General features: G+C 45.5%; 1 protein-coding gene across 1 annotated transcript in view; it reads left to right on the top strand.

Moving 5' to 3' along the window:
• Positions 1 to 5,021: 5,021 nt before the first annotated feature.
• The window catches only part of LOC147117755 (death-associated protein 1 homolog), a 70,498-nt gene continuing 48,741 nt past the window's right edge, over positions 5,022 to 26,778 (top strand). The window contains exon 1 of the mRNA XM_085988999.1: positions 5,022 to 5,166. Within this exon, the coding sequence (XP_085845125.1) occupies positions 5,078 to 5,166 (89 nt within the window). The 5' untranslated portion in view covers positions 5,022 to 5,077. The remainder of the gene's footprint in view (positions 5,167 to 26,778) is intronic.

Here is a 26,778-nt window from a genome sequence, read left to right on the forward strand (position 1 = left end):
TTAAAATCATTGGCAAAAGACCTGGAGGGGAGATGAGGAGAAATGTTTTCAGAGTTGTCGGGGTCTGGAACACTCTATCTGAAATGATGGTAGAAGCTGATTCTATAAATTAATTTTAAAAGGGAGTCGGACGGGTACTCGAGGAAGAGGAACTTACAGGGCTATGGACAAAAAGCGGGGATGTGGGACTAAGCATGACTGCGCTTTCAAAGAGCCAGCACCGGCACGACGGGCCGAATGACCTCCTTCTGTGCTGTAAGATTCTATGGAAAAACTGAAAATGAACAGGTCAGCCAGCATCTGAAAGAGAAAGATGGATTTACATTTCTTTTAATCAGAATTTAAGTAGATTGATGGGCTTTTTGGCTGCAAATGGCCATTGGTATTGGTGGCAGTTTTATTATAATCTGTAAAATGTTACCGCCCAAGAGAGTTATCCTATATTCTGACCTCCGTACCCAGTACACAGTTGTGGCCTAACTGTAAAATTCCTACTCAATATTAACTGATTGACCTAGGTTACGTGTAGATGTTCTTTAGGATTCCATGTTAATCTGCATATACACAGAAGCGTTTCTATGGAGTCTTGACAATCTCCATGGGTGATGTGAGGAATGATTACATAATTGGCTGGCTTGAAAGCCTTTTTTAATGTTGAGCACACAAGTGGTAGATTCATCAGGGAGGCAGGGTTCGAATGTGATTTGCCTTGGTAAAAGGCAGCAGTGTATAGGGTGGGCACATGCACATTTCAGTAAGAATTCCATTCGCAGAGAAAGAAATCATTCACTAACATAATGGAAGGTTTTTTTGTTCCATAGGTAGTATTTTTTTATTCACCAAGCTCTTTAATTCTGACTTATTTTGTTTAACCTGCTAAATGTTTTCAAGAGAAAAGCAAAAGCATTGTCTGGTTACAGGACTTGACACCTGAACCACTGGCTTATAACTTCACTCAAGAGCAGTCCTATTTATTGAATAGCAGAAGCATTTGCTGGTTAGGCCTGTCCTTGGATCCTGAAAATTTGTAGTTCAGTGCCACATTTGAAGGTTATTGTGTACTATTCCTGCTAAGGTCTATATGAGTAGTTTATCTGTTATCAAAAGCACATCGTAACTTAATCTTTAAAGGGTGGAAAATGAACTTTGAGTAGGCAGATTTAAAACCTATTATAACAAGCCAAAGGGCACAATGTTATTTTGAAAGCGCTCCCTCCCTGCTCTCTCGTGGTCTGTCTCTGTTGCTTTCCATCTGGCTACAAGGAGCAGAGTGCCGGTGCAGCCTTCGGTCGCCTGTGGAAGAGAGTGTTTGAAGACCAGGACCTCAAACCCAACACTAAGCTCATGGTCTACAGAGCAGCAGTGATACCCGCCCTGCTGTATGCCTCAGAGACATGGACCATGTACAGCAGGCACCTCAAAGCACTGGAGAGGTACCACCAACGCTGCCTCCGCAAGATCCTGCAAATCCATTGGCAGGATAGGCGCACCAACGCCCGTGTTCTTGCTCAGGCCAACATCCCCAGCATCGAAGCTTTGACCACGCTCAATCAGCTCCGATGGACAGGTCACATTGTCCGCATGCCCGATACGAGGCTCCCAAAACAAGTGCTCTACTCGGAGCTCCGGCACAGCAAGAGAGCCCCAGGTGGGCAGAGGAAACGCTTCAAGGACACCCTCAAATCCTCCTTGACAAAGTGTAACATCCCCACCGACACCTGGGAATCCCTGGCCCAAGACCGCACAAAGTGGAGGAGAAGCATCCGGGAAGGCGCCGAACACCTCGAGTCTCTTGGGAGCAAGCGGGAGCGAAGCGCAGGCAGCGCAAGGAGCACACGTCGACCCAAGCACCCCACCCACCCGCCCCTTCAACCACCGTCTGCCCCACCTGTGACAGAGACTGTAGGTCCCGCATTGGACTCATCAGTCACCTGCGAACTCATTTTTAATGTGGAAGCAAGTCACCCTCGGTTCCGAGGGACTGCCTAAGAAGAAGACGAGGAGTTGTGCGAGAATGCCCTTGAGGGCGCCCTTACACTGTTGTCCTTCTCTGATCTACCTCTTTTTTTTGGAAGTGCCTGACCTTTGCTGAGCGCCTCTGCTTAAAGGCATGGTAGGGTTGCCAACTCTGCCTAGGCATATTCCTGGCGGTTTCATCACATGACTGCCTGCAACTACCCCATCCAGTCAAACAGCCTATTTTCCCCCACCCAGCTCCAATATTTCACAGAAATAAACTAAAATGTTCAAAGAAAATGTGGAAGGAAACACCATTTTTAAATGATTTTCCTCCCGAGTTGCTTGCAGCAATGTCAGGACGTTAATGTTTAATTCCTGGAGACTCCAGGGCAATCCAGGAGGGTTGGCAACACTAAGGCATGGCCAAGATTGGTAACTTAGCCATAGGGAACAGCAACTATGGGCCAGATTTTCAGTGTGCCGTGAGGCGGGCTTTCAGGCATGTGGGGGGGGGGGGGGGGGGCAAAAATCCCGAATTCGAGGGTCCCGACACCATCCCGCCCAAAACCCACCTCCACATAAGTTTCAAGGGAGGCGGGGACCCGCCGACCTGAGGCGGGAAGGGATTGGTGCCAATTAACTGCCTGTTAACAGGTAGTTAACAGGCAGTTTTTAGCCTAATCCCTATTTTGAGGGGTGTCGTATGACATTCTCGACGGCTCCAAACCACGCCAGGTTAGAGCAGGCGGGCCGTCTGGTTGAAGGACTTGGAGGGGTTGTGATGTCGGTGTTCAGGTGAGTGATGGGTGCATGAGTGCAAAGGTAAGTGTGTTTGGTGTGTCTAAAGTGTGTGAAGAAGTTTAAATTACCTGTACTTCCCTTAACAGCCTTTCTTCCTCTAGGCTGCGGGAGTCCATCACTTAGCCGGGACTGAAAGCTGAACGGCTGCGATCTGTCAAAAGTGACAGCCTGCAGCTTTCAGTCCCGGTGACAGTTCTAATTGAGTCTGCGTAGAAGGACTCAGGTTAGAAGTCAGACTGTCAGTGTTTGACAGCTTCAAACAGCTGTGAAACACTGACATTTCATCTGTCAAAAACTCTTGACAGATGAAATTTCAGTCTGTGACGTCACCTGTTGCCGGGTGGCCCTTAATTGGCCTGCTGGGCGGGCTCAACAAGGTCAATCAAGGGAAAATCGCGTCGATTGGCCGGACGTCGATGGAGGCGGGACTAAAACCTGAAAGTTGTAGTCCCGCCTCCTTCCCGACAGCTTAAGGAAAATCCAGCCCTATGAATTCATTTCTCCCAGGACCTTAAGACTGCGGAGCTCCTTGCTTCCACCACCCCCCCCCCCCCGCCACTCCCGTCTTCCATTCCTACCACGATCTCCAGTCTTGTAAAACAAGCTTGTTTTCAATCACTACCTTGATTTACCTCAACTCTTACTCTTTACAACATTGGTGGTATCCTGCACTGAGAGATTTGGCCATTCAATTTAAGATACTCAATGACGCAGCATGTGAGAGCATCCAACACCCTTTTGGCTTGGTGTTTTGAAAGTCCGATCCATGATCCCATCCGCACTGTAGCACCTAGATCCTATAAAATGCTCCTCTTGGTTTGGCCGTGACTCAGTGGTAGCACACTCGCCTCTGAGTCCGAAGGTTGTGGGTTTGAGTCCCATTCCAGAGATTTGAGCAGAAAATCTAGACTGACTCTCCAGTGCAGTACTGATGGAGTGCTGCACTGTCTGAGGTGCCGTCTTTCGAATGAGACATTAAAGCGAGGCCCCATCTGCCCCCAGGTGGACGTAAAAGATCCCACGGCACTATTTCGAAGAAGAGCAAGGGAGTTCTCCCCAGTGTGCTGGCCAATATTTATTGCTCAACAAACATCACTTTAAAAACAGATTATCTGGTCATTATCACATTGCTGTTTGTGGGACCTTGCTGTACGTAATTGGTTTCCTACATTACTTTTGAAGTGTAGTCACTGTAGTACTTAATTGGCCGTAAAGCACTTTGAGAGGACCTTTGGCCGTGAAAGGCGCTATATAAATGTAAGTTTTTTTTCTCTGAACTTTGCTCTCTTCCTCCTAGCTCTAAACACAGCATCCTACTGCTTTGCTCCCTTCTGCATCCTCGTTGAAAGCTAGATTCATCTGACCATCTCCAACTCTAATTCATTCTTCCCCCTGAAAGCAAGGAAGTGGGTTCATTGCCTCCTGCACTCTTCCCTCCCACCCCCCCCCCCCCCCCCCCCCCAATATGGTTCTGGTTTTAACACATACTTGACCTTCATCTTGTAGATGTGCAAACATTCAATTTCATGTTCCCTCTCCTCTCTCTGTCTCTACTTCACGCGTTCCTTCCCGCCGCATTTTGCGCAGCAGCCCTCTTTGCCCTTCCACCTTTTCCGCCCTGCCCACTCTCCCTATTGCTCTGAACCTCGCACATTTCCTTTCCTCCTCCTCTCTTCCCTCTCCCCCCTTTTCCCCCCGCCCACCCCTCCTTTCGCAGATTCTTTCTTCTTCCCCCCCCCCCCCCCCCCCTGTTTCTCCTGCCGTCTCTTCCCTCTTTTTTTTCATAGAACTGGTCACATAAAAAAACCTGACTGTGCGACCAGTTTACTGGATTTAATGGTAAACTGGCTGGCTTCCTGTGCATGTACTTTCATGCAGTAACAATTAACTTTGATTCCCAACTCAAGAAGGTGTCCCGTTCCATGTCTTGATTGGAAACAGTATCCCACAAGATGAGGGTGATTGGGTACATTCAGAATTGGTGCTTTTGGAAAAGCCCATATACCTCGAAGGAACATTTTGTTACTAAGCTATACCTCACAATCGCAGCCAAATAAAATCAAAAGGTTTTACTCAGTAGTAAATGATTTAATTATGTTTTTTTAAGATGCAATGTGACTCCAGTTAAGGAACATGTAAATGTCCAGTAATTTGTAAAATTTTATTATACATTAACTTTTCTCTCTCTCTGTCTCTCTCCCATCCCCTTTTTCTCTTTGTTGTGCTGGGTTCTGCCTCCCCCCCTGATTCTCTGCCCCCTCTCCTTCTCTTTCCCTGCTCTTGCTCTCACTCTGTCTCTCCAGTCAAAGCAGGTGGTATGCGGATTGTGAAGAAACATCAAGGCCCTGTGACCCAGGCTTCTGCTGCGGAGAAAGATAAAGAGAGCGAAGACTGGGAAAGCAGCAGGTGAGGTTGACTTATCTCCAAGTGGAATAATCGATAGTCGCCCTTAAATGTACTGGAAAAAGCCGAGCATGAACTGATGTGGCGACTTTGCTCTCTGTGGTTACAGGGGTGTTTTAGCCTGTGACATTAGCAGAATTAGCATATTTGATGATGATGATGCCACAATTGAGAATAGTTGGCACTGTGAGTGGAAAGACGTTACACACACTGTCGAGCTTGTTTGCGGACGTCAAAGTGAGTGCCGGTGGTGTGACAGCTCCCGCCAGTGGCAAGCGCAAATTTTTTTTTTTAAGGGCAACAGTGGTATAACTAATTTCAAGGAAATTTCCAGGCCCCAGTTTGAGGGAGTGTACGAGCATATGGAAATGATGGGCAGGTAAAGACCAGCTGGCCCATCAAGCCTGCCCCCCCACGAGTCAAACGGCACAGAAGGAGGCCATTCGGCCCATCGAGTCCATGCCGGCTCTCTGGTAGAGCAATCCAGTCAGTCCCATTCCCCCGCTCTATCCCCGTAGCCCTGCAAGTTTATTTCCCTCACGTGCCTATCCAGTCTCCCCTTGAAAACATTGAGTGTCTCCGCTTCCATCACTTCCGTCGGCAGCGAGTTCCAGGTCCTCACCACTCGCTGCATAAAAAAGTTTTCCCTCGCATCCCCCCCTGTATCTCTTGCCCAAAACCTTAAATCTGTGTCCCCTAGTCCTTGTACCATCAACTAGTGGGAACAGCCTTTCCCCATCTAGCCTATCCAAACCAGTCATAATCTTGTACACCTCTATCAAATCAACCCTCAACCGCCTTTGCTCTAATGAAAACAAATCCAGCTTCTCCAACCTGTCCTTGTAGCTAAGATCCCCCATCCCCAGAACCAAGCTGGTAAATCTCCTCTGCACCCTCTCAAGGGCTTTCACATCGTTCCTAAAGTGTGGTGACCAGAACTGGACACAATACTCCAGTTGTGGCCTAACCAGCGCTTTATACAAGTTCAGCATAACTTCTCTACTTTTGTACTCAATACATCTATTTTATGAAGCCCAAGATCCCATATGCTTTGCTAACCACTCTCTCTCTCTCAATATGTCCTGCCACCTTCAGGGACCTATGCACATTAACTCCCAGGTCCCTCTGTCCCTGCATACTCTTTAAAATTGTGCCATTAAGTGTATATTGCCTCTCCCTGTTCCTTCTGCCAAAATGCATCACCTCACACTTTTCTGTATTAAATTCCATCTGCCACTTGTCTGCCCATTCTGCTATCCTTTCTATGCCCTGTTGCAGGCGATTGGTATCATCCTCACTGTTTGCCACCCCCCCAAGTTTGGTGTCACGGAAAATTTAGAAATTCTACTTTTGTATTCCAATATCCAGGTCATTTATATATCAAAAAAAGCAGCGGCCCCAGCACTGACCCTTGGGGAGCACCACTGTCTACCATCCTCCAGTCTGAAAAACAGCCATTTATCACAACTTGCTGTTTTCTGTCCTTAAGCCAATTCCTTATCCAAGCTGCCACTGACCCACCTATTCCATGAGCCTCAATTTTGTTAACCAGCCTTCTATGTGGTACTTTGTCAAATGCCTTCTGAAAATCCATGTAGACAACATCCATTGCATTCCCTTCATCAATCCTTTCTGTTACTTCATCAAAAAATTCAATTAGATTAGTCAAACAAGATCTACCTTTTACAAATCTGTGTTGGCTCTCCCTAAGCTTAAACCTCTCCAAGTGCCTGTTAATTTTTTCCTTGATTATTGTTGTAGTGCATGTGCCTTTAAGAGCCCCAGGTGTGCTGTAATGCCGGTAATGGCCACTCGGGCTATATAAGCCTGTATATTATGTATATCCGTTAGAACCCCCCCCAAGACTTTGCTTAGTAAACACCTATGAACCAACTCCTGTCTTCAGTGTCTTTATCAACACACGGACACTACAATTGTGTCTAAAACTTTACCCACCACTGATGTTAAACTGACCGGCCTATAGTTACTAGGATTGTCCTTACACCCTTTCTTGAACAATAGTGTCACATTTGCCACTTTCCAATCCTCAGGAACCTCTGCCACATCTAGGGAAGATTGGAAAATTATAGCAAGCCCTTCTGCTATCTCCTCCCCCAATTCCCTTAGTAACCTGGGATGCAAGCCATCTGGACCAGGCGACTTATCCACTCTAAGCATACCCAGCCTTTCTAGTACATCCTGTCTATCAATTTTCACCCCTTTCATTGCTTCTACCTTTTCCACTTCTACCGATATTTTGTCAGCATCCACTCCGGAGTAAACACCGATACAAAGTACTCAGAGTATTCTAGCCTTGCCCTGCGCCTCTAAGCATATATCACCTTCTTTGTCCTGAATAGGCCCCACCCCGCCTCCTACTACCCGCTTACTGTTTACATGCCAGTAGAAGATTTTTGGGTTCCCTTTTATGTTAACTGCCATTCTACTCTCATTCTCTCTTTGCCAATCTTATTTTCATCTTCACATCCGCTCTCAACTTATTGTATTTGGTCTGGTTCTCCCTTGAAGAATTCACCTGACATGCATCATACACCCTCTTTTTTGTTTCATCATCTTCTCTATCTCCCTCGTCATCGAAGGAGCCCTTGCTTTGGTTCCCTTTCCCTTCCCTCTTGTTGGAATGTACCTAGCCTGCACTTGGAACATCTCCTCCTTTAAAGATCACTTGTTGTTCCGTTACAGTTTTTCCCATCAGTCTTTGGTTCCATTTTACCCTGGCTAGATCCTTTCGCATCCCATTGAAGTTAGCCCTATTCCAGTTTAGAAGTTCCACTCTAGATTGTTCCTTGCTCCACTCCATTGCTAATGATATGATGATCACTCGTACCCAAGTGTTCTCCCACAGACACTTGGGAATGAGGTGGGCCAGGTCGACCGAGCACCAGATCCAGCAAAGCCTCCTGTTATAAATCTCATCATCATGACGAAACGACTCATGAAATAACACTGGACGGCCAGCTGGTGGCGCCGTCCAAGGAGTATAAATACTCGGGCGTGGGCCCAGCTTGCCCAGGGACATTTTGTAAGACAAGAACTAGTGAAGTACAACTAGACCTCCATGTTCTGAAACAAGTTGATTAAAGCCTTGCTTTATACTCAAACCAAGTGCGTAGTGAGTTTTATTACATCAATTTAATCAACTTGTTATCGACTCCACGCTCAGTGATTTCGGGAACAGCCAGCTATGACTTCAACTGCAGAAAGGAACTCCGGCGTAGTAATCAATCCATCATGGACAAACTACTCAGACCCGCCCGTCTTGACCTGGACCCGAATTCACCTACAACTGCTAAGGTATGGAAACACTGGTATTGTACCTTCAGCAACTTCCTCAGGGTGTGTGGTGAGAATGTTCCTGATAAATTAGAGATACTTGCCAATTATGTATCTCCTCATGTGTTTGACTATATCGAAGACTGTAGACTATGACTCCACTATCCTAATATTACAGCGACTATATGTTAAGGCCCCAAACGAAATTTTTGCTCGGCATCTACTGGCCACAACTCGACAACAACCCGGGGAATCGCTTGACAATTCCTTCAGAAACTTCGCAGGCTCAACAAGGATTGTAATCTTAAAGCTGTCACAGCTGAGCAGTACCAGGAGGAGTTAATTCGTGATTCCTTTATTAATGGGGTTGCGTCTCCCTTCATACACCAGCGTCTGTTGGAGAATAAAACCCTCGAGTTACAGGCTGCCTATGACCAGGCATGTTCCCTGAACTTGGCAAAGAGGAATGCAGATACCTATCTTTTACCTCGTGCACAGGCTGCTGCTATCACTTTTAATGACTCCTTCGATAGGTCTCGGGCGGAAGCCCTCCCTGATGATGACTCTAACCTAGCAGATGACAACCCTACCCTAGAAGCCTTCACTGATGACGACCCCACCCTAGCGGCATCTTGGCAATCTGGAAGAAAGTGTTTCTTTGGAGGTGCGTTCCATTATAGGAAATTTTGTCCTGCTCGTAACGCAAACTGCAATCATTGCAGCAAGAAAGGTCACTTTTCTAAGGTATGCCAGTCAAGAGCCTCTGTTAGTAAGAAAGGCCACTTTTCTAAGGTATACCGGTCGAGAGCTCCTGTTAATTTTGAAGCTACTATCTATAAAACTGCTCCTCCCCCCCCCCCCCAAGAGCCACTACTAAGGTTACAGCTGCTATCTATGAAACTGCTCCTCCCCCAAGAACCACTACTAAGGTTACAGCTGTCGAGGGTAAAACTGCCCCTCCTCCCATCACAGCTGTTTTTCCCCAAAGTCTGTCCCATTCAGCCACGAAGGTTTCGGTAAATGGGCACATTTTGAGTGCACTAATCGACTCATGCAGCTCTGACAGCTTCATTAGTGAGCGGGCTGTCAGTAAGTTAAAACTGCGTATTTACCCCTCAGACAGGGAAATTGAAATGGGTCTGACAACACTGACCACCAATTCTTCCGGCTTTTGTCTTGTCGACCTTGTTCTCAATGGCCGCACTTATTTCTCCACCCGGCTTGGGGTGCTCAAAAACCTATGCAGTGATGTACTCCTGGGACAGGATTTCCAGAAACAACACAAAAGACTCTCTTTCGAGTTTGGAGGGTCAAAGCCGGAGCTTACTATTTCCAAAGTACCATTTTGTGCGCTTTCGGTGGCTTCGCTCGACGAGCCCTCCTTGTTTGCCAATCTTTCCCCCCGATGTAAGCCCATAGTCACTAAATCACGACGTTTCAGCCAAGATGATCAATCCTTTATCGAGGCAGAAATCTCTCGCCTTCTAGCTGACAGTATCATTGAGCCATGTTCATCTTCCTGGCGGGCTCAAGTCGCCGTTGTTAAAAATCCTCTGAAGCAACACAAGAAACGTCTTTGCATTGATTACTTGCAAACTATTAACCAGTATACCGACCTGGATGCCTACCCACTACCACGCATCGATGACATGGTCAATAACCTTGCCAACTACAAGGTATTTTCAACTTTTGATTTAAAGAGCGCATATCATCAAGTACCGTTAAAGGACTCTGACAAAAAGTATACGGCCTTTGAGGCCAATGGTCGGCTTTACCAGTTTTGCCGCCTTCCATTTGGGGTCACCAATGGGGTGGCTGTCTTTCAACGGGCAATGGATAGCCTAGTCAAACGAGAACTTAACGGACACCTTTCCATATCTGGATAATATCACTGTTGCTGGTCATGACCAGAAGGAGCATGATGCCAATCTCCAGAAATTTTTTGACGTTCTCCGTTGTCGCAACTTAACCTTAAATGAGTCCAAATCTGTGAAATCAGTACCATCAGTCAACATCCTTGGCTATTGGGTGGGCAACGGTGTCATCAAACTGGATCCGGAGCGACTTCGTCCACTTCAGGAGCTCCCTCCCCCTACGAATCTCTGCTCTCTTCGTCGGGCACTCGGCATGTTCGCCTATTATGCGAAATGGATACCCCACTTCTCCGACATGATCCAGCCCCTGCTTCACGCAAAGTCTCTTCCATTGGAGGCAACGGCTATTTCAGCTTTCAACCTCCAAGCGACAACTGGAAAAAGCCACGCTTCGTTCCATTGATGAAAATCTTCCTTTCGTGGTCGAGTGCGATGCATCGGATGTGGCGATCTCCGCAACCTTGAATCAAGGTGGTCGACCCGTTGCATTTCTGTCCAGAACTTTGCAGGGTAGCGAGCTCCATTATCCTCCTGTCGAGAAGGAGGCTACGGCCATCATCGAAGCAGTACGTAAATGGAGCCATTTTCTCGCTCGTCGCCATTTCACACTTATAACCGATCAGCGCTCCGTGGCCTTTATGCTGGATAACCGGAAACGCACTAAGATCAAGAATAACAAAATACAACTCTGGAGGATGGAATTGGCCGCCTTTGGATACACCATACATTATCGACCCGGCAAAGAGAATGTGGCCCCAGATACCCTCACGCGGTCATTCTGCTCTTCTATGTCAACTTTGACTCTTGCGGATCTTCATACTGACTTATGCCATCCTGGTGTTACCCGTATGTTGCACTTTGTGCGATCTAAAAATCTCCCATTTTCTACGGAAGATGTGAAAAGAACATGCTCCTCCTGTAGAATTTGTGCAGAATTAAAACCGCAATTCTTCCATCCATAGGATGGCTCGCTCATACACACTATGCAGCGACTCTGCATTGACTTTAAAGGGCCATTGCCTTCCTCAACGCGAAACACCTACTTACTTACTATGGTGGATGAATATTTTTGCTTTCCCCTGTCCCAATATGTTTACTTCCACAGTGATCAAATGCCTTGATCAAGTCTTTTCCCTTTGCGGTACGGCCAATTTCATCCACTCTGATTGGGGTCCCTCCTTCATGTCAAGCGAACTCAAAAGTTATCTTTCCCAATGGGGAAACAACACCGTACCATCCCATCGGTAACGGACAGGTTGAGAGATACAACACTATCATTTGGAACGCTGTTCGTTTTGCACTGAGGCCACGCAACCCACCAGACCAGCAGTGGGAAACTATGCTCCCTGACATGTTGCATTCCATCAGGTCTCTTCTTTCTACGTCCACCAATGCCAAACCTCACGAGTGATTCTTTAGCTTCCAGCATCGCTCCACTCATGGGGCGTCCCTACCGTCATGGTTGGCAGCTCCCGGCCCCGTGCTACTCAAGATTCGTCCGATCTTCTAGAAACGGTCCCCTTGTCGACAAGGTAGAACTCACGGACGTCAATCCCACATACGCGCACGTGCGGTACCCTGATGGCCAGAAGTCCACCGTTTCGCTCCGGGACCTGGCTCCCTGTCCAGCCGGTTCCACGGACCCAACTGATAGAGGGACCCACGGTGATGATGCCGACGCTCTGCGCTCCCTCGAAGATGACACCCTACCTGGGACATCGAGAGATCTGCCGGCTGCCCCACTGGATCCACTCGGGGAGCTGAGCGCTCCTCGTGGGATGGCCACCCGAGGCCAGGATGCCGGCCAATCCCCGGCTATCAAACAGGATGAAGCCAGTTCTGCGCCTGTGGGGACCCGCACCCTGAGTCACGATCTCCCCAGCCACCCTCTGGTCTATCAGGGCAACACGGGCCCTGGTGATCCAGCAGTATGGATCAAGCGGCCCAGGGACCAAGACACGGTCCGGGGAGACGTGCCTTCTAGCCATAAACAAAGATCTAAATGACTGCGGCTATTCGTGGTCCGCCTAATCTGTTAAGAGGAAGTCGTCGGACTTCCAAATCTTTTAGGCAGGAAGAATGTTGTAAATCTCATAATCATCATAAAGGAACTACTCACGAAATAACACTGGACGGCCAGCTGGTGGCACCATCCAAGGAGTATAAATACTCGGGCGTGGGCCCCAGCTTGCCCAGGGACATTTTGTAAGACGGGAACTAGTGAAGTACAACTAGACCTCCATGTTCTGAAACAAGTTGATTAAAGCCTTGCTTTATACTCGAACCCAAGTGCGTAGTGAGTTTTATTACGTCACCTTCCTAGTTGGGCCAAGAACATACTGGTTAAGAAAATTCTCCTGAACACATTTCAGAAATTCCTCCCCCCCCCCCCCCCCCCCTTCCCTTTACCCTAGCATTATCCTAATCGATATTTGGGTAATTAAAGTCCCCCAATATCACCACTCTATAGCTCTTGCCTATCTCTGCGATTTCCCTACAGATTTGCTCCTCTACCTCCCCTCTCACTATTTGGAGGCCTGTAGCATGTCCCCAAAAGTGTGATCATACCCTTTTTGCTCCTCGACCCTAACCAAATGTCCCCTCAAGAACATCCTCCCTTTCCAACACTACAGTGTCTTCCTTAATCAGCACTGCCACCCCACCTCCCTTTATTTTCCTTCCCTATCTTTTCTGAACACCTTGTACCCTTGAATATTAAGTGCCCAGTCCTCATTGTTTTTAAGCCACATTTCTGTTATTGCCACAGCATCATATTGCCACACAGCTAATTGTGCTTGAAGCTCACCAACCATATTCACCACAGTGTGTTTACGTACATGCATTCTAAACCAGTTTTTGAATTTTTCGTAGTCTTAGTCTGCTCCTATCTAATATGGTACTACTTCCACCTCTAGTACTACTTTCTTCTCTAGTACTATCCAACACAATCACTCTTTTATGCACCTTATTCCTCTTTTCTACTCCTATATGCTGGTGCCCATCCCCCTGCTAAGCTAGTTTAAACCCTCCCCAAAAGCACCAGCAAACCTCCCTGTCACGACTAAACACCCAGCCCCCCCCCCCCCCCCCCAACACGCAACCCGCTAGAACCAGTAATCTCTTCAGAGGCAAAAAAAGAGGAAAAACCTCAGGCAATAAGGGAAAACATACTCTGGAGAATTCCTCTCCGACCGCTTCAGGTGATCGAAACCAGTCCAGGAGATCACGTGGACCATGTTATCTGTAAAATCACTTACCTTCTATATGATGCAATCTCTGCCCCAGTCAAGAACCGGTTCAGCTCTCTTGAAGGCGTAGAGAGAGTCAGCAACCACCAGCCAGCCAGCAACGAATGTAGCATTTTTTGTCCCCTTTTTTACTTATTTTTTTTTCCCCCTTGCTTTACCCTGTTTTGATATGCATTCAGTTGCATAGCCACGGTAAATTGATACTTGGGAAACGTAAAACTATTTGATCTTATCAAGTGAAATTAATATCTCTTCAGCTTACTAAATGCGCTCGATTAATCTTTTTGGGTCATGCATTTGCTTTCATAATAAACATGACTACTGCGGGTCTCTCGTGGGCCTGTCTAACTGTTGGTATTCTTGCAGTTCCTAAGTATAATAAAATTACTTCCTGTTCTAAAGACTGCTGAGCCAGAAAACCTTGCAAGCTATTATAGAATCATAGAATGGTACAGTACAGAAGGAGACGCTGCATAAAGAAACTTCTCATCTGAAATGGCTCCATTGAAGATCAAATGCAAATACTGCTTTGAATTGGCAAATATTAATCAGAAGAGCCAACCAGCCACTCAACAAGGACTTGTATTTATTTAGCACCTTTAATGTAGAAATATTCCAAGGTACTTTACTGGAATGAGGGGGGGGGGGAAAGAGAATAAAAAAATAAATAGGAATAGATGAGTAACTGGATGGCAAGATATGGGTGGAGAGATTAGGAAGAAGCTTGGTTGAAAAGATGGGTCTTGAGAAGATTTTTAAAGATCGAGAAAGATGAAGCCAGGTTTAGGGAGGTAGCTCTAGTGAGTTGGGTAGGGATATCAACTCTGGTTTCATCACATGACCTCTTGCCTCCAACCCCCACCCAGTCAAACAGCTATTCTTCCCCTATGATTTTTCTCCTGGGCTGCTCACGGCAGTGTCCTGGAGATTAATCTTCACTCCTGAAGACTCCAGGACAACCCTGGAGAGTTGGAAACTCTAGAGTAGGGCGAGGTGGTTGGAGGGTCTACCTCCAATGGTGAGAGGAAACTTAAGAAATGGGAAGATGGGTGGAACACAGGGACTGAAGGGTTTGGGAAAGATGACTGGAGGAGGTTGCAGAGATAGGGTGGGGTGAAACTGTTTAAAGTTCAAAGTAACTTGTTAATAGAGATGAATAGAAAAAAAAACCTGCCAAAAAGACTGAGTAAAGTTAATTTCAGGGCAGTGAACACGTGGATGAAGAGTGGAAAGTAAAGAAGTTACTTCTTTGCAAAAATTTGAAGGAGAAATAAACCATGTACAGGAAACTTTTTTTTAATTCGGCACGGACGGGACTGACATGCCGGTTCATCAAAAATTCCGGATAACCGAGAGCTCCGTATAAAGCAACAAACCCTGTTGCGCTTCAGAACAATGGCCACAAGTTGCAAGCCTCTCTGTAGCTTAGCAACAGCTGCAGCCACACCCTTGCACAGCAACAAATGGAGGAAGGCAAGTAATAAAAGTTACCTGAACCTACTCCTGAATTTTGCCGGTTAACCGAGATTTCCGGTTAATTAGGTGCCGGTAAATCGAAAGTTTCCTGTACAAATTTTTGTTGCACTTGATGGGCTTAAGAAAATGTTCTTTGGAGAATTTCACCAATGCAGCACTTAACCCTGGAATGCTGTTGCTTACCTAGTGAGTGTGGGGAATATTGGGCCCAAAATATCTCCTGTCAATTAACTCCAAGTCAGATTGCTTTATTTTTACTACAGATAGAGAGAGAATGTTTTAAACAGCCGAAAAAAGGAGTGAATTATTCCAGCAACAGTCTCTTAGTATTCTAAGTTCCCACAGAGAAGGAAGATATTTGGTAGCATTAGGGCTATCCTGAGAGCATCACATCCGCTGTGTTCTTGTGTTGCAACCCTGCATGTACTTGAGAAATGGAAAATGTCTCTTTAAACATAACCCGTTGTTAACACCAGCACTTGTCGCTGTGGGATTTACTTTTTGCACCACTCATGATGCTTTGAAATCTCCACAAACTGTGGTCAACAGTAAATAGTAGTCTTGTTGGTTTTTAAAAAAGAGCAAAATAGAAGTACATGAGATTTTTTTTTACAAAGCAGTAAAAATGGAATGGAAGACAACTGTGGGAAGAACAATGGGATAAGATGAACCTACTGTAAGAGGATGTCAAAACCAATTCTGACAATACGGATTTGGAAGTGTGTGAAGAATTAAGGAAGTATGCGCAATAATCTGGCGGTGTATTTTTGGCTAAATATAGATTTTAAGCAGGGCTGCTGAAGACTTGGGAATTTATGTTGCTATTGATGCATAGATAAGTAATGGCTGTCTGATTATAGATGGGTAAATGTAGCTCATTATCATGTGGATACATCCAAAAGTATAACTATAAAATAGTTTTAATTCTGCTATGTGATTTGACAATTACAGATTGAGAATATGTTGTTTTAAATGAAGCCCATTAGGCTCTCTACTACTGGTGCTGAAAGAATACTTTTTGCTTAAGGGATTCAAAGCAGCCATGTGTATTATAATTTGGCAGAAGGATTATAGATTGTAAATTCTTGGATAGAGCCAACTAACTACTGGAAGTAAAACGCAAGATTGAAGAAACATGATGAAGAGGGATTGAATGAAGCTTGACCGGGAAAATTAACTGGGAAAGCCAATTTATGTGCACAGAATGACAGCAACATGTTTTCTTTCCATTGAAGCTACAATGATTTGGTTGGGGAGTAAAAGGGAGTTTGTAGAGGAAGAAGACCTAAGCAGGCCGGGTATACATGGAGTAAGAATTTTGGTGTTGCTTTGTGGTAATAAAAGGGTGGTGCATACAGGGGAAGTCTTTCTCGGGGACTGTCGCCACATAATCTTAAAATTAGAGCTAGGTAACGTAGGGGGGTAATCATGAAGCAATTTTTCACAAAGGGTAGTAGAAATCTGGAATTCTCTTTCCCCCCAAAAGGCTGAGACAATTGGAGCTTTAAAGACTGCGATCGATAGGTTTTTGTTGGGTAAGGGTGTCGGGATATGGATCAAAGGTGGGAATATGGCGTTGAGGTACAGATAACCCATGATCTAATTGAATGGCGGAGCAGGCTTGAGGTGGCTGAAGGGCCTACTTCTGTTTTTATGTCATGACTTAGTTATAATATGGAAATGGTAAAGATGACACTGATCAATAACAGCAACCACTTGTGTTTATTTGGGGGCCTTTAATGTAGAAAAACGTCCCAAGGTGCTTGACCAAAACCTAATCAGACAAAAACGGCACCTGAGCCAAAGAAGGCAAGATTAGGAGGAATGATCAAAAGCTTGGCCAAAAAAGGTGGGTCTTAAGGGAGGAGATGGAGAGGCGGATGGGATTAGGGAGGGAATTCCATAGTGTAGGGCCTAGACAGCTGAAGGCATGGCTGCCTGTGGCGAGGCAATGGAAGTGGGGGCAGGGCAGGGTGGGAGGGGGAGATGCACAAAAGGCTAGAGTCAGAGGAATGGAGAGTTATGGGGATTATAGGTCACAGAGATGGGATGGGGTGAGGCCATGAAGAGATTTAACTACAAGAATGTGTATTTTAATCTGACAACAGTGAGACTGGGAGATTATGTAGGTTAGCAAGGACAGGGATGATAGGTGAGTGAGACTTGATGCGAGTCAGAATACGGGCAACAGAGCTTTGGAAGAGCTGAACTTTATGGTGGCGGGCAGGAGGCTGGCCAGGGCGGCATTGGAATAGTCGAGTTTAGAGGTGATATAAGGCATAAATGAGGGTTTTGGCAGTAGACGGAAGAGGTGAAAGGGGTGGAACAAGTTGTTTGGCTGAAAGGAGGAGAAAGTACCTGAGGAGTAGGGGGGAATAGACCAAGGTGTGAATTGGTGATGAGGGGGCAAATGGTAGAAAGTGCAGGCAGGCAGGGAGGCTTCAGTAAGGGGCAAGATTTTGGCACTTGTGAACCAGGCTTCAGTCAAAGCCAGGATGTCAATGCAATCATCTACAATAAGGGACCAAGAGAACAAAAAGAGATAGAAGTAATGGGCTCTGGTTTACAATGGCAGCCAAAACGCACAGGCGAATGGATATGGGCTACATAGACATGCCTGATTTGAAGACTATCGCTTGTGCTCGTTGGTATGCAGGGGTTAATTACGGGAAAGAATTGGTATATTCCATGCCAGTGGAAATGGACATTGATGGGAGTGCTTCACTGGTTGATATTTAGAGCTTTTTTTCAAAGTATGGAGCTTAAAGTCCTGTTAAAACCATCTGAATAAAATTAAAATGATTAAAGTCTGAGCAACTTTTAAGAAACTGAATCAGAGACAATTGCACTGTGATGTCACTCTGCACAGGGTGCTCACATGAGTGAAAGTCGTGGATTGTGAACAAACTACTGTAACGCATGTGGTTTGGGCACGCAAGGCTGGTCCACGCTTTAGGTACCACGGTAGAAATACAACTGTAATGAAGCAAGGACAATCCATTACGAAGCAACAGATTAGAACAAGTTATGCTAGAAAAAAAATTCCCTTGGTTTTTCTTGAACACTTCCATGAGCAAGGCCAATGGAGCACTGCCCTCGACTCGGGATGGTACATGTGATTGACCTGGAGTGGGGGTTCTATAAAGGGGAGGAGTCAGAAACAATGAAATAACAGAAACTTGCATTTATATAGTGCCTTTAATATCCCAACACTAAGGAAAATTGCAACCCTATTTCCAGGTATATCTGCCTTTGCTTCACTGACGTTGATTTTCATTCTGGCAGCGAAGGAGCGAAAGGATTCTGTGTATGATTCTCCAGCTAGATGATGGGTGGGACAATAACAGCAAGAGAGCAATGTACAGAAAGTTTAACTACATAGAATTACATAGTATTTACAGCAACAGGCCATTTGGCCCAACTGGTCTATGCTGCACACAAGCCTCCTCCCACCTTGCTTCACCTGAGCCTATCACCAGAACCTTCTATTCCTTTCTCCTTTATGTACTTATTTAGTTTCCCCTTAAATGCATCTATGCTATTCGCCTCAACCACTCCCTGTGGCAGCGAGTTCCACATTCTAACCACTCTCTGGGTAAAGAAGTTTCTGCTGAATTCCCTGTTGAATTTATTAGTGACTATCTTATATTTATGGCCCCTAGTTTTGGTCTCCCTCACAAGTGGAAACATCCTCTCTACATCTATCTTATCAAGCTCCTTCATAATTTTAAAGATGTCTGTTAGGTCACTTCAGTCTTTTTTTTTTCTAGAGAAAAGAGCCCCCCTGCCTGTTCAACTAGCTTGTGATCAAAGAGCTGAGAAAGATGGGGGCAGGTTCTGGCATTGCCTTCTCCCTATAACGCGAGCACAAGAGCTTCCTTCAGCTGATTTAAGATGATGAGAGTTTGATGTTAGTCGAGGCTTTTGTGGAAATTTACAACCTTCAACTTCAGTACAGGGAGCTAAAAGATAAAAACAACAGAACTCAATTAATGAAGTTAATTAAAAAAATAAAGAAACAGGATATTACATTTATATTAACACAGGGTTTTTATAGATTCTCTGGGTACAGAATAGAGTGTCTACAAGGCTTTCATCAGGGAAGAATAGAATACATTGCTTTAATAAAATGCACTAAAAACATGCTTGGCTATCTGGGGAAAAAGCGGCTATGGAGCTAATTGCCACAGGCCCATCGAGAAACTTGGAGATCAAGTTTGAACTGAATATATTATACACAGTCGATGCCGATTGTTCAGTCATTTATGCCTCATTTTAAAGAACACAAACAGAAAAAGCGGGAAAACTGTTGGCTGGCGTGCCACAATCTTATTGGAAAGACAAAATGACTGATCTTCTTCATGCAACGGATAGTACTATCCTACTATATTAAATAAAATAAAAATCAATTTGGCCTTTCAAAGTGTTTTGAAGTCGACATTTTCAAAAGCAATCCAATTCCACTCAATTTTGAGAGTTTCTTTTGATTAAAACAGTGCTGCTGGAAGACTGCTTGGGTATGAATGCTCTGTGGATGATAAAAGCTGAATTTGAGGAATTCATTCTGTTGAGCAAAGGCCCCTGGTGGGGTTGGATTCCCAGTGAAATTCCCCTGTTGGTCCCAAACTTACTGAAATATTAATAGTGAAAATAAGGGAGAGGGGGTTTCTTCCTGTAAACAAAGACAACAGCCTTTCATTTATGTAGCGCCTTTGATGTAGAGAATGTTCCACAGCATTTATATAGCATCATTGAGATATCCCAAAATGCTTTACAACCAATAAGATTATTTTTGAAGCGTAATCATTCTTCATGTGTAGACAAACATGACAGGTAATGTTTTTGATGGTGACTGAGGAAGGAATGTTGGCCAGGGCCCTGGGAGAACACCCCGTTCCTCTTCAAATAGTGCCACAAAATATTTTGCATCCATCTAAAAAGCCAAATAATGTTTTGATTTAATGTCTCATCCCAAAGATGACACCTCCGGCAGTGCAGCACTCTCAACAGTCCTGTGCTGAAGTGTCGGTCTGAATTACATGCTCAAGTCGACAGTGGGACTTCAACCCATGACCTTCAGACACCAAGGTGGGATTGTTACCAACTGAGCCAAGCTGACACTTGGTACAATACAGCATGTATGCTGCTTTATCTGTGATTGCAATGTGTATTGACTTTAGGGTGGGTGGTGGCGGGCAGGCAGGATAATGGGTTGGTTGGATGGACTGTGTATACAAGAATTAATGCAATGACTATAATACGTCTGCCCATGTCTGACCTTTAAAATGCAGTGTGTACTTGTGCTGATTAATTTGTTTTGAATTATTGTCAATGTAACATGGTTAAGAACCCAAATTACTTTTTCTGCCCCCTCCCAATTTTCTGTAATGTTTATTTTTGGCCCTGAAGAAAATGTTACTATGATTCTATCTTTGATTGCTAACAGTATAACTATAGTAGCTCCGTACTAATTGTGCAATGCTGGGTCCAGGTTACACTACTGGGTCTTGGCTTAACGCTGATATAACAGGAGTTCTTAGTACCTGCCTCTGAAGGACTGGTGTATTATTCTGTGTTGTTTATGATTGAAGATGTTTAATTAGTGGCTTCTGTCCTCATTAAACAAAGTCTGCCAGTAATGGTTTACTCACTGTCAGCCATGGCTTAGTTGGTTGCACTTTTGCCTCTGAGCCAAAGGTTGTCCCACTCCAGAGAAGGGAGCCCAATATCTAGTCTGACACTCCTAGTGCAGTACTGAGGCAGTGCTGCACTGTTGCAGGTGCTGTCCTTCGGGTGAGACGTTAAACTGAGGCCCTGTCTGCCTTCGCGGGTGGACGTAAAAGATCCCATGGTACTATTTCGAAGAAGAGCAAGGGAATTCTCCCTAGTGTCCTAGCCAACAGTAATCCCTCAACCAACACCTAAAAACAGATGATCTGGTCATTATCCCACTGTTTGTGGTACCTTGCTGTGGCAAATTGGCTGCTGTGTTTCCTACATTACAACAGTGACTACACTTCAAAAATCCGTGAAACTGGCTGTACAGGTTGTGAAAGATGCTATATAAATGCATCTTTCTTTCTCACTAAGATGTAATGGGTGCCTTTTTTAAAGTTTCCTTAGAAAGTAATGTTTTAATTGCCACTTTTTACATTATATAAAGTTGTCCTGGAGTGGCGTTTAAATGGAGGCACGCAACTGCTGTGTGCTGCCCCCTGTTTATTTTTCCTGCCTGCAAGCTCGAGACTAATGATTCTCATTCCTAACAGGGATGGGGTGGTATTTCCAGTTCCGTGCTTTTAGTTTCAACTGAAAGCCCGATAGCAGCTTGGAGGAATAATGAAAAAATGTGGGTTGTTTTCAAGAGGTTGGGTCATTTGTGTTGGATTACTGTGTCTCTACAGTCAACTGCACTTTATTAAAGTAAAACTGCCTAATTAAACACGCGATAACTAACGGCCATTAATCAGCTCTGTACAATTTAGGGTTGCCAACTCTGGTTGGGTGTATTCCTGGAGGTTTCATCACATGACCTCCCGCCTCACTCTCCTCTCTCCTGTCATTGGTCCATCCTCCAGGCACACTGCCTTCCCACGCCAATGGAGAAGGGAACAGACTCTTTGTTACCCACTTGGGTTAATCTTTACTGTTGGTGAAGCAGCCTTTTTTGGCCCCCGCCAATATTTTTGCAACTAACAAATGAAAGTGTTTGAAGAAAATGGGGGGGGGAGGAAACATTTTGTTTAATGCCCTTATGATTTTTTTTCTCCAGGGATGCTCACAGCAGTGCCCTGGAGATTAGTCTTCAATTCCTGGAGACTCGCGGACTAATCAGGGAAACCCTGATACAGCTCTTGTTTTCTCTGCTGTTTAAGGAACTACTAAACACTTTCACAGTATGCTGCATAAACGCAAGATTACAATTTGGTGCATGGCTGGCCCCAAAAACCACCGCTTCAGGGCATGCGCGCACCATTCCTGCCCATCTCCGCCCCCCTCCCCCCTCCAATGTTCGCTCTGCCGCCAAAATCTAATTTCACCTCCCTTGCCTTTGGAAAGCTTTACAGTGCTCGACCTGGTATGAAGTCACCCAGCCACGCAATGGCACCTATAGGAACCTGGTACCCGAGCAATGGGCCTCGACAAACCCTACAGTCGTTGAGATTTACGTTTCTCCATTTCGGGATGCAAGGCCAGCAGGTTTAACAAATCCAAATACTGTTTTATTACCATAGCAAGAAAATTAGTGACGACAGCACTGCCCGGGGATGATGTGATCCCGTCAGATCATCTACAACTTTGCTTACATTTTTTTTTGTTCTACATCGCCAGATTTAAAACAAATACATGATATTGGGCCTTTAAATTAAAGCCTGTGCATCTCATGGAAGCAAAGATGTGAGGAGATTTCTATTCCTTTTCACATTAGTAATGAGCTGACTAGCACAGGCAGCAAAATGTGTTTAATTAAATACCGCGCCTGCCGTGCAAGTATTGCTCAGATGAGAAGGAAATCTGTGAACCTTTAATGTGATAAGAAAGACTTGCATTTATATAGCGTCTTTCACAACCTCAGGACGTCCTAAAGTGCTTTACAGCCAATGAAGTACTTTTGGAAGGGTAGTCACTGTTGTATTGTAGGAAACACAGCAGCCAATTTGCGCATAGCAAGATGCCACAATCAGCAACGTGACAAAAACCAGCTAATCTATTGGTTGAGGGATAAATGTTAGCCAGGCAATCGGAGAAATCCCCTGCTCTTCTTTGAAATAGTGCCATGGGATCTTTTTCATCTACATGAGAGGGTAGACGGGTAGCAGGGAAGGCTTGCTATAACTACAGGGCACTGGTGAGACCACACCTGGAGTACTGCGTGCAGTTTTGGTCTCCTTATTTAAGGATAGATTTACTTGCATTGGAGGCAGTTCAGAGAAGGTTCACTAGGTTAATTCCTGAGATGAAGGGGTTGAGCAGGTTGGGCCTATACTGATTGGAGTTTAGAAGAATGAGAGGTGATCTTATTGAAACATATAAGATTCAGAGGGGGCTTGACAGGGTAGATGCAGGGAGGATGTTTCCCCTCATGGGGGACTCTAGAACTAGGGGGCATAGTTTCAGGATAAGGGGTCGCCCATTTAAAACGGAGATGAGGAGGAATTTCTTCTCAGAGGGTCGTGAATCTTTGGAATTCTCTACCCCAGAGAGCTGTGGAGGCGGAGTCATTGAATACATTCAAGGCGGAGATAGACAGATATTTGAGCTACAGGGAAGTCTAGGGTTATGGGGAACAGGTGGGAAAGTGGCATTGAGGCCAAGATCAGATCAGGCATGATCTTATTGAATGACGGGGCAGGCTCGAGGGGCCGAATGGCCTACTCCTGCTCCTATTTCTTATGTTCTTATCTCTTGCACACCTATTGGTTTCTCAGTGTATCCTAGTGGGCAGGTTACAGTGGCATTGGTAGAAACCATATGCAAGTTACCTAACCCCCACCCTATTAGAATATTTCAGGAACCCTGAGATTATATATTTACATAGTTTGTGAAACATTATCCAATTTCAATTTGCACTTCTCATTAGATTATTGCAGGATGTGATTTTCCACCGCCCCCCCATTTGCACCATTGTTGGCTTTAAAGTCACCATCACTAGACTCTGTTCTATCCTGTGCTTAAGGGCATCATTAATAGATAACTGTCACTATGGTACAATGGTTGCCATGGGCACTTTTAGATTGATGATGTAGCAGGTGCACTTGACAATATAAAGGAGGTAATCTCTATGCGCCCCAGCACCATATGGGACCCAACTTCTCCTGGATTCTAAGATTGATCATTAGAGGCGTAGAAAACAAACCACTTTTCCCATTGGTCCTCCCAACAGATCCCACGTTCACCAACAACAACAATTTGTATTTATATAGCACCTTTAACGTAGTAAAACGTCCCAAGGCGCTTCACAGGAGTATTATAAGACAAAAAATTTGACACTGAGCCACATAAGGAGAAATTAGGACAGCTGACCAAAAGCTTGGTCAGAGGTAGGTTTTAAGGAGTGTCTTAAAGGAGAGGTTTAGGGAGGGAATTCCAGAGCTTAGGGCCTTGGCAACAGAAGGCACGGCCACCAATGGTTGAGCGATTATAATCAGGGATGCTTAAGAGGGCAGAATTAGAGGAGCGCAGATATCTATGGGATTGTGGGGCTGGAGGAGATTACAGAGATGGGGAGGGGCGAGGCCGTGGAGCGATTTTGAAAAAAAGGATGCTTAACTGGGAGCCAATGTAGGTCAGCGAGCACAGGGGTGATGGGTGAATGGGACTTGGTGCGAGTTAGGACACGGGCAACTGAGTTTTGGATGACCTCAAGTTTACGTGGGGTAGAACGTGGGAAGCCAGCCAGGAGTGCATTGGAATAGTCAAGTCTAGAGGTAACACAGACATGGATGAGGATTTCGGCGGCGGAGACGGGCGATGTTACGGCGATGGAAATAGGCGGTCTTGGTTATGCCACGGATATATGGTCAGAAGCTCAATTCAGCGTCAAACATGAACAGTGAGTTCAGCCTCCGACAGATGTTAGGGAGAGGGACATCACTCTGTGGAACAGAGTTTGTGGCGGCGATGGAAAACAATGGCTTCGGTCTTCCCAATATTTAATTGGAGAACATTTCTGCTTGTCGGACAAGCAGTCTGACAATTTAGAGACTGTGAAGGGGTCGAGAGAAGTGGTGGTGAGGTAGAGCTGGGTGTCGACACCGTACATGTGGAAATTGATGCTGTGTTTTCGGATGATGTCACCAAGGGGCAGCATGTAGATGAGAAATAGGAGGGGGCCAAGGATAGATCCTTGGGGGACACCAGAGGTAACGATGCAGGAGTGGGAAGAGAAGCCAGTGCAGGTGATTCTGCAGCTACGATTAGATAGATAGAAGAATGGAACCAGGCGACTGCAGTCCCACCCAGCTAGATGACGGTGGCGAGGCGTTGGAGGAGGATGGGGTGGTCAACAGTGTCAAAGGCTGCAGACAAGTCCAGAAGGATGAGGAGGGATTGTTTACCTTAGTCGCAGTCACAAAGGATGTCATTTGTGACTTGGAGAGCCATTTTGGTACAGGAAACTTTGTGCTATCCGGCACCGACGGGACCGAGCTGTTGCCGTCCCATCAAAACTGCCGGACAAACCAGCGCTAATGTTGAAACATACGGAGATTTTGAGCTCCGTATCTGGCAACAAACCCTGTTGCTTAGCAACAGCTTCTAAACAGTTGGCCGTACCTTGCAAGCATCTCTAGCTTAGCAACAGCTTCAGCGAGACCTTGCAGAGCCTGACTGGTGGGAAAAAAAAGCAACGAAACGGCTCCTGATTTTTGCCGGTGGCTCGAGCATTCCGGACAGTTAACCTCCGGATAAACCAAAGTTTCCTGTACTGTGGTAGGGGTGGAAACCTGATTGGAGAGATTCAATCATGGAGTTCTGTGAAAGTGGGCACAGATTTGGGAGGCGACAACACGTTTAAGGAATTTGGAGAGGAAAGGGAGGTTGGAGATGGGGCGGTAGTTTGCAAGGACGGAGGGGTCAAGGGTTGTTTTTTTTTTGAGGGGTGATGATGGAAGATTTGAGAGAGAGGGAGACGGTACCTGAGGCGAGAGAACCATTAACAATGTCGGCTAACGTGGGAGCCAGAAAAGGAAGTTGGGTGGTCAGCAGTTTGGTTGTACTAGGGTCTGGGAGCAGGAAGTGGGTGTCATGAACAAGATGAGCGCAGAGAGGTCATGAGGAGAGATTGAAGAGAAACTGGAGAAAGATGTGAGTTCAGGGCTGGGGCCGGGGGGAACCTTAGAGAAAGTTTGGCCCAGTGGGCTAGGGGAAGGAAGGGAAGTAGCAGAGGCAGCTGAACAGATGGTCTCGATTTTGGAGTCCAAGTCGTCCAGGAGCTCCTTGCACTTGTTGGAGGTGAGGGTGGAGGAGACGGGGAAAGGGGTTTAAGAAGATGGTTAGCAGTAAAGAATAGAAGCTGGGGTTCATCTTTGTATTCCAGAATGTGGCATATTGCTTAAAATAACCTGGACGACCAACACTGATCTCAAAGTCTTCGCTTCAGTGTCCCTTTCCTGCAGCCATAATGTTAAATGTCAAAGTCCCCGTCGACACTCTTGCCCAGTTTGGAGGATCCTGACAAAATACAATTGTTCCCCTTCCCCCTCCTCATCCCATTTCTCTGGTTCTACGAGGTAATTATGCAGAGTAATTGCAGTACAGGATGATTCTGTGCCATCTTAATTGACTTTTAAGGTAAAGTCTTAACATTTTAGATGGCAGATTTTATTTTGTAGGATTGCTGTTACAGTAAATTTCCAATTCCTTTTATCTTAATGTTCAAACCCAGCTTCTTCCATGTAATATGAAAAATTTCTCATGTTTACTGAAATTAATATTTTACTGAGTTAGTGGTCTGGGTAGAAAGCCTTGCTTGACCGAAGGTCAGATTAAACAATCTGGCAGAGAGAGGTCAGTGTGCCCAAATGCAGCCCTCAAACGCAATTATCCAGTCATTAAAATTCATAAATTTAAAAAAAAATTGCGTGTACTGACCTCTGCAGCTCACATCTGCCCTCCTAGCTCGTGAGTCTGACCACCGGGAGCCCAAACTGGTAAAATTCATCCCTACGTCTCTGGAGCTGAATTTGTGCAGCTGATAAGAACCCTCATTAAAATTCTGATTT

The sequence above is a fragment of the Somniosus microcephalus genome, chromosome 5, assembly GCF_052327205.1.
Source record: "Somniosus microcephalus isolate GS21.2 chromosome 5, FLI_Smic_1.0, whole genome shotgun sequence".
NCBI classification, from domain to species: domain Eukaryota; kingdom Metazoa; phylum Chordata; class Chondrichthyes; order Squaliformes; family Somniosidae; genus Somniosus; species Somniosus microcephalus.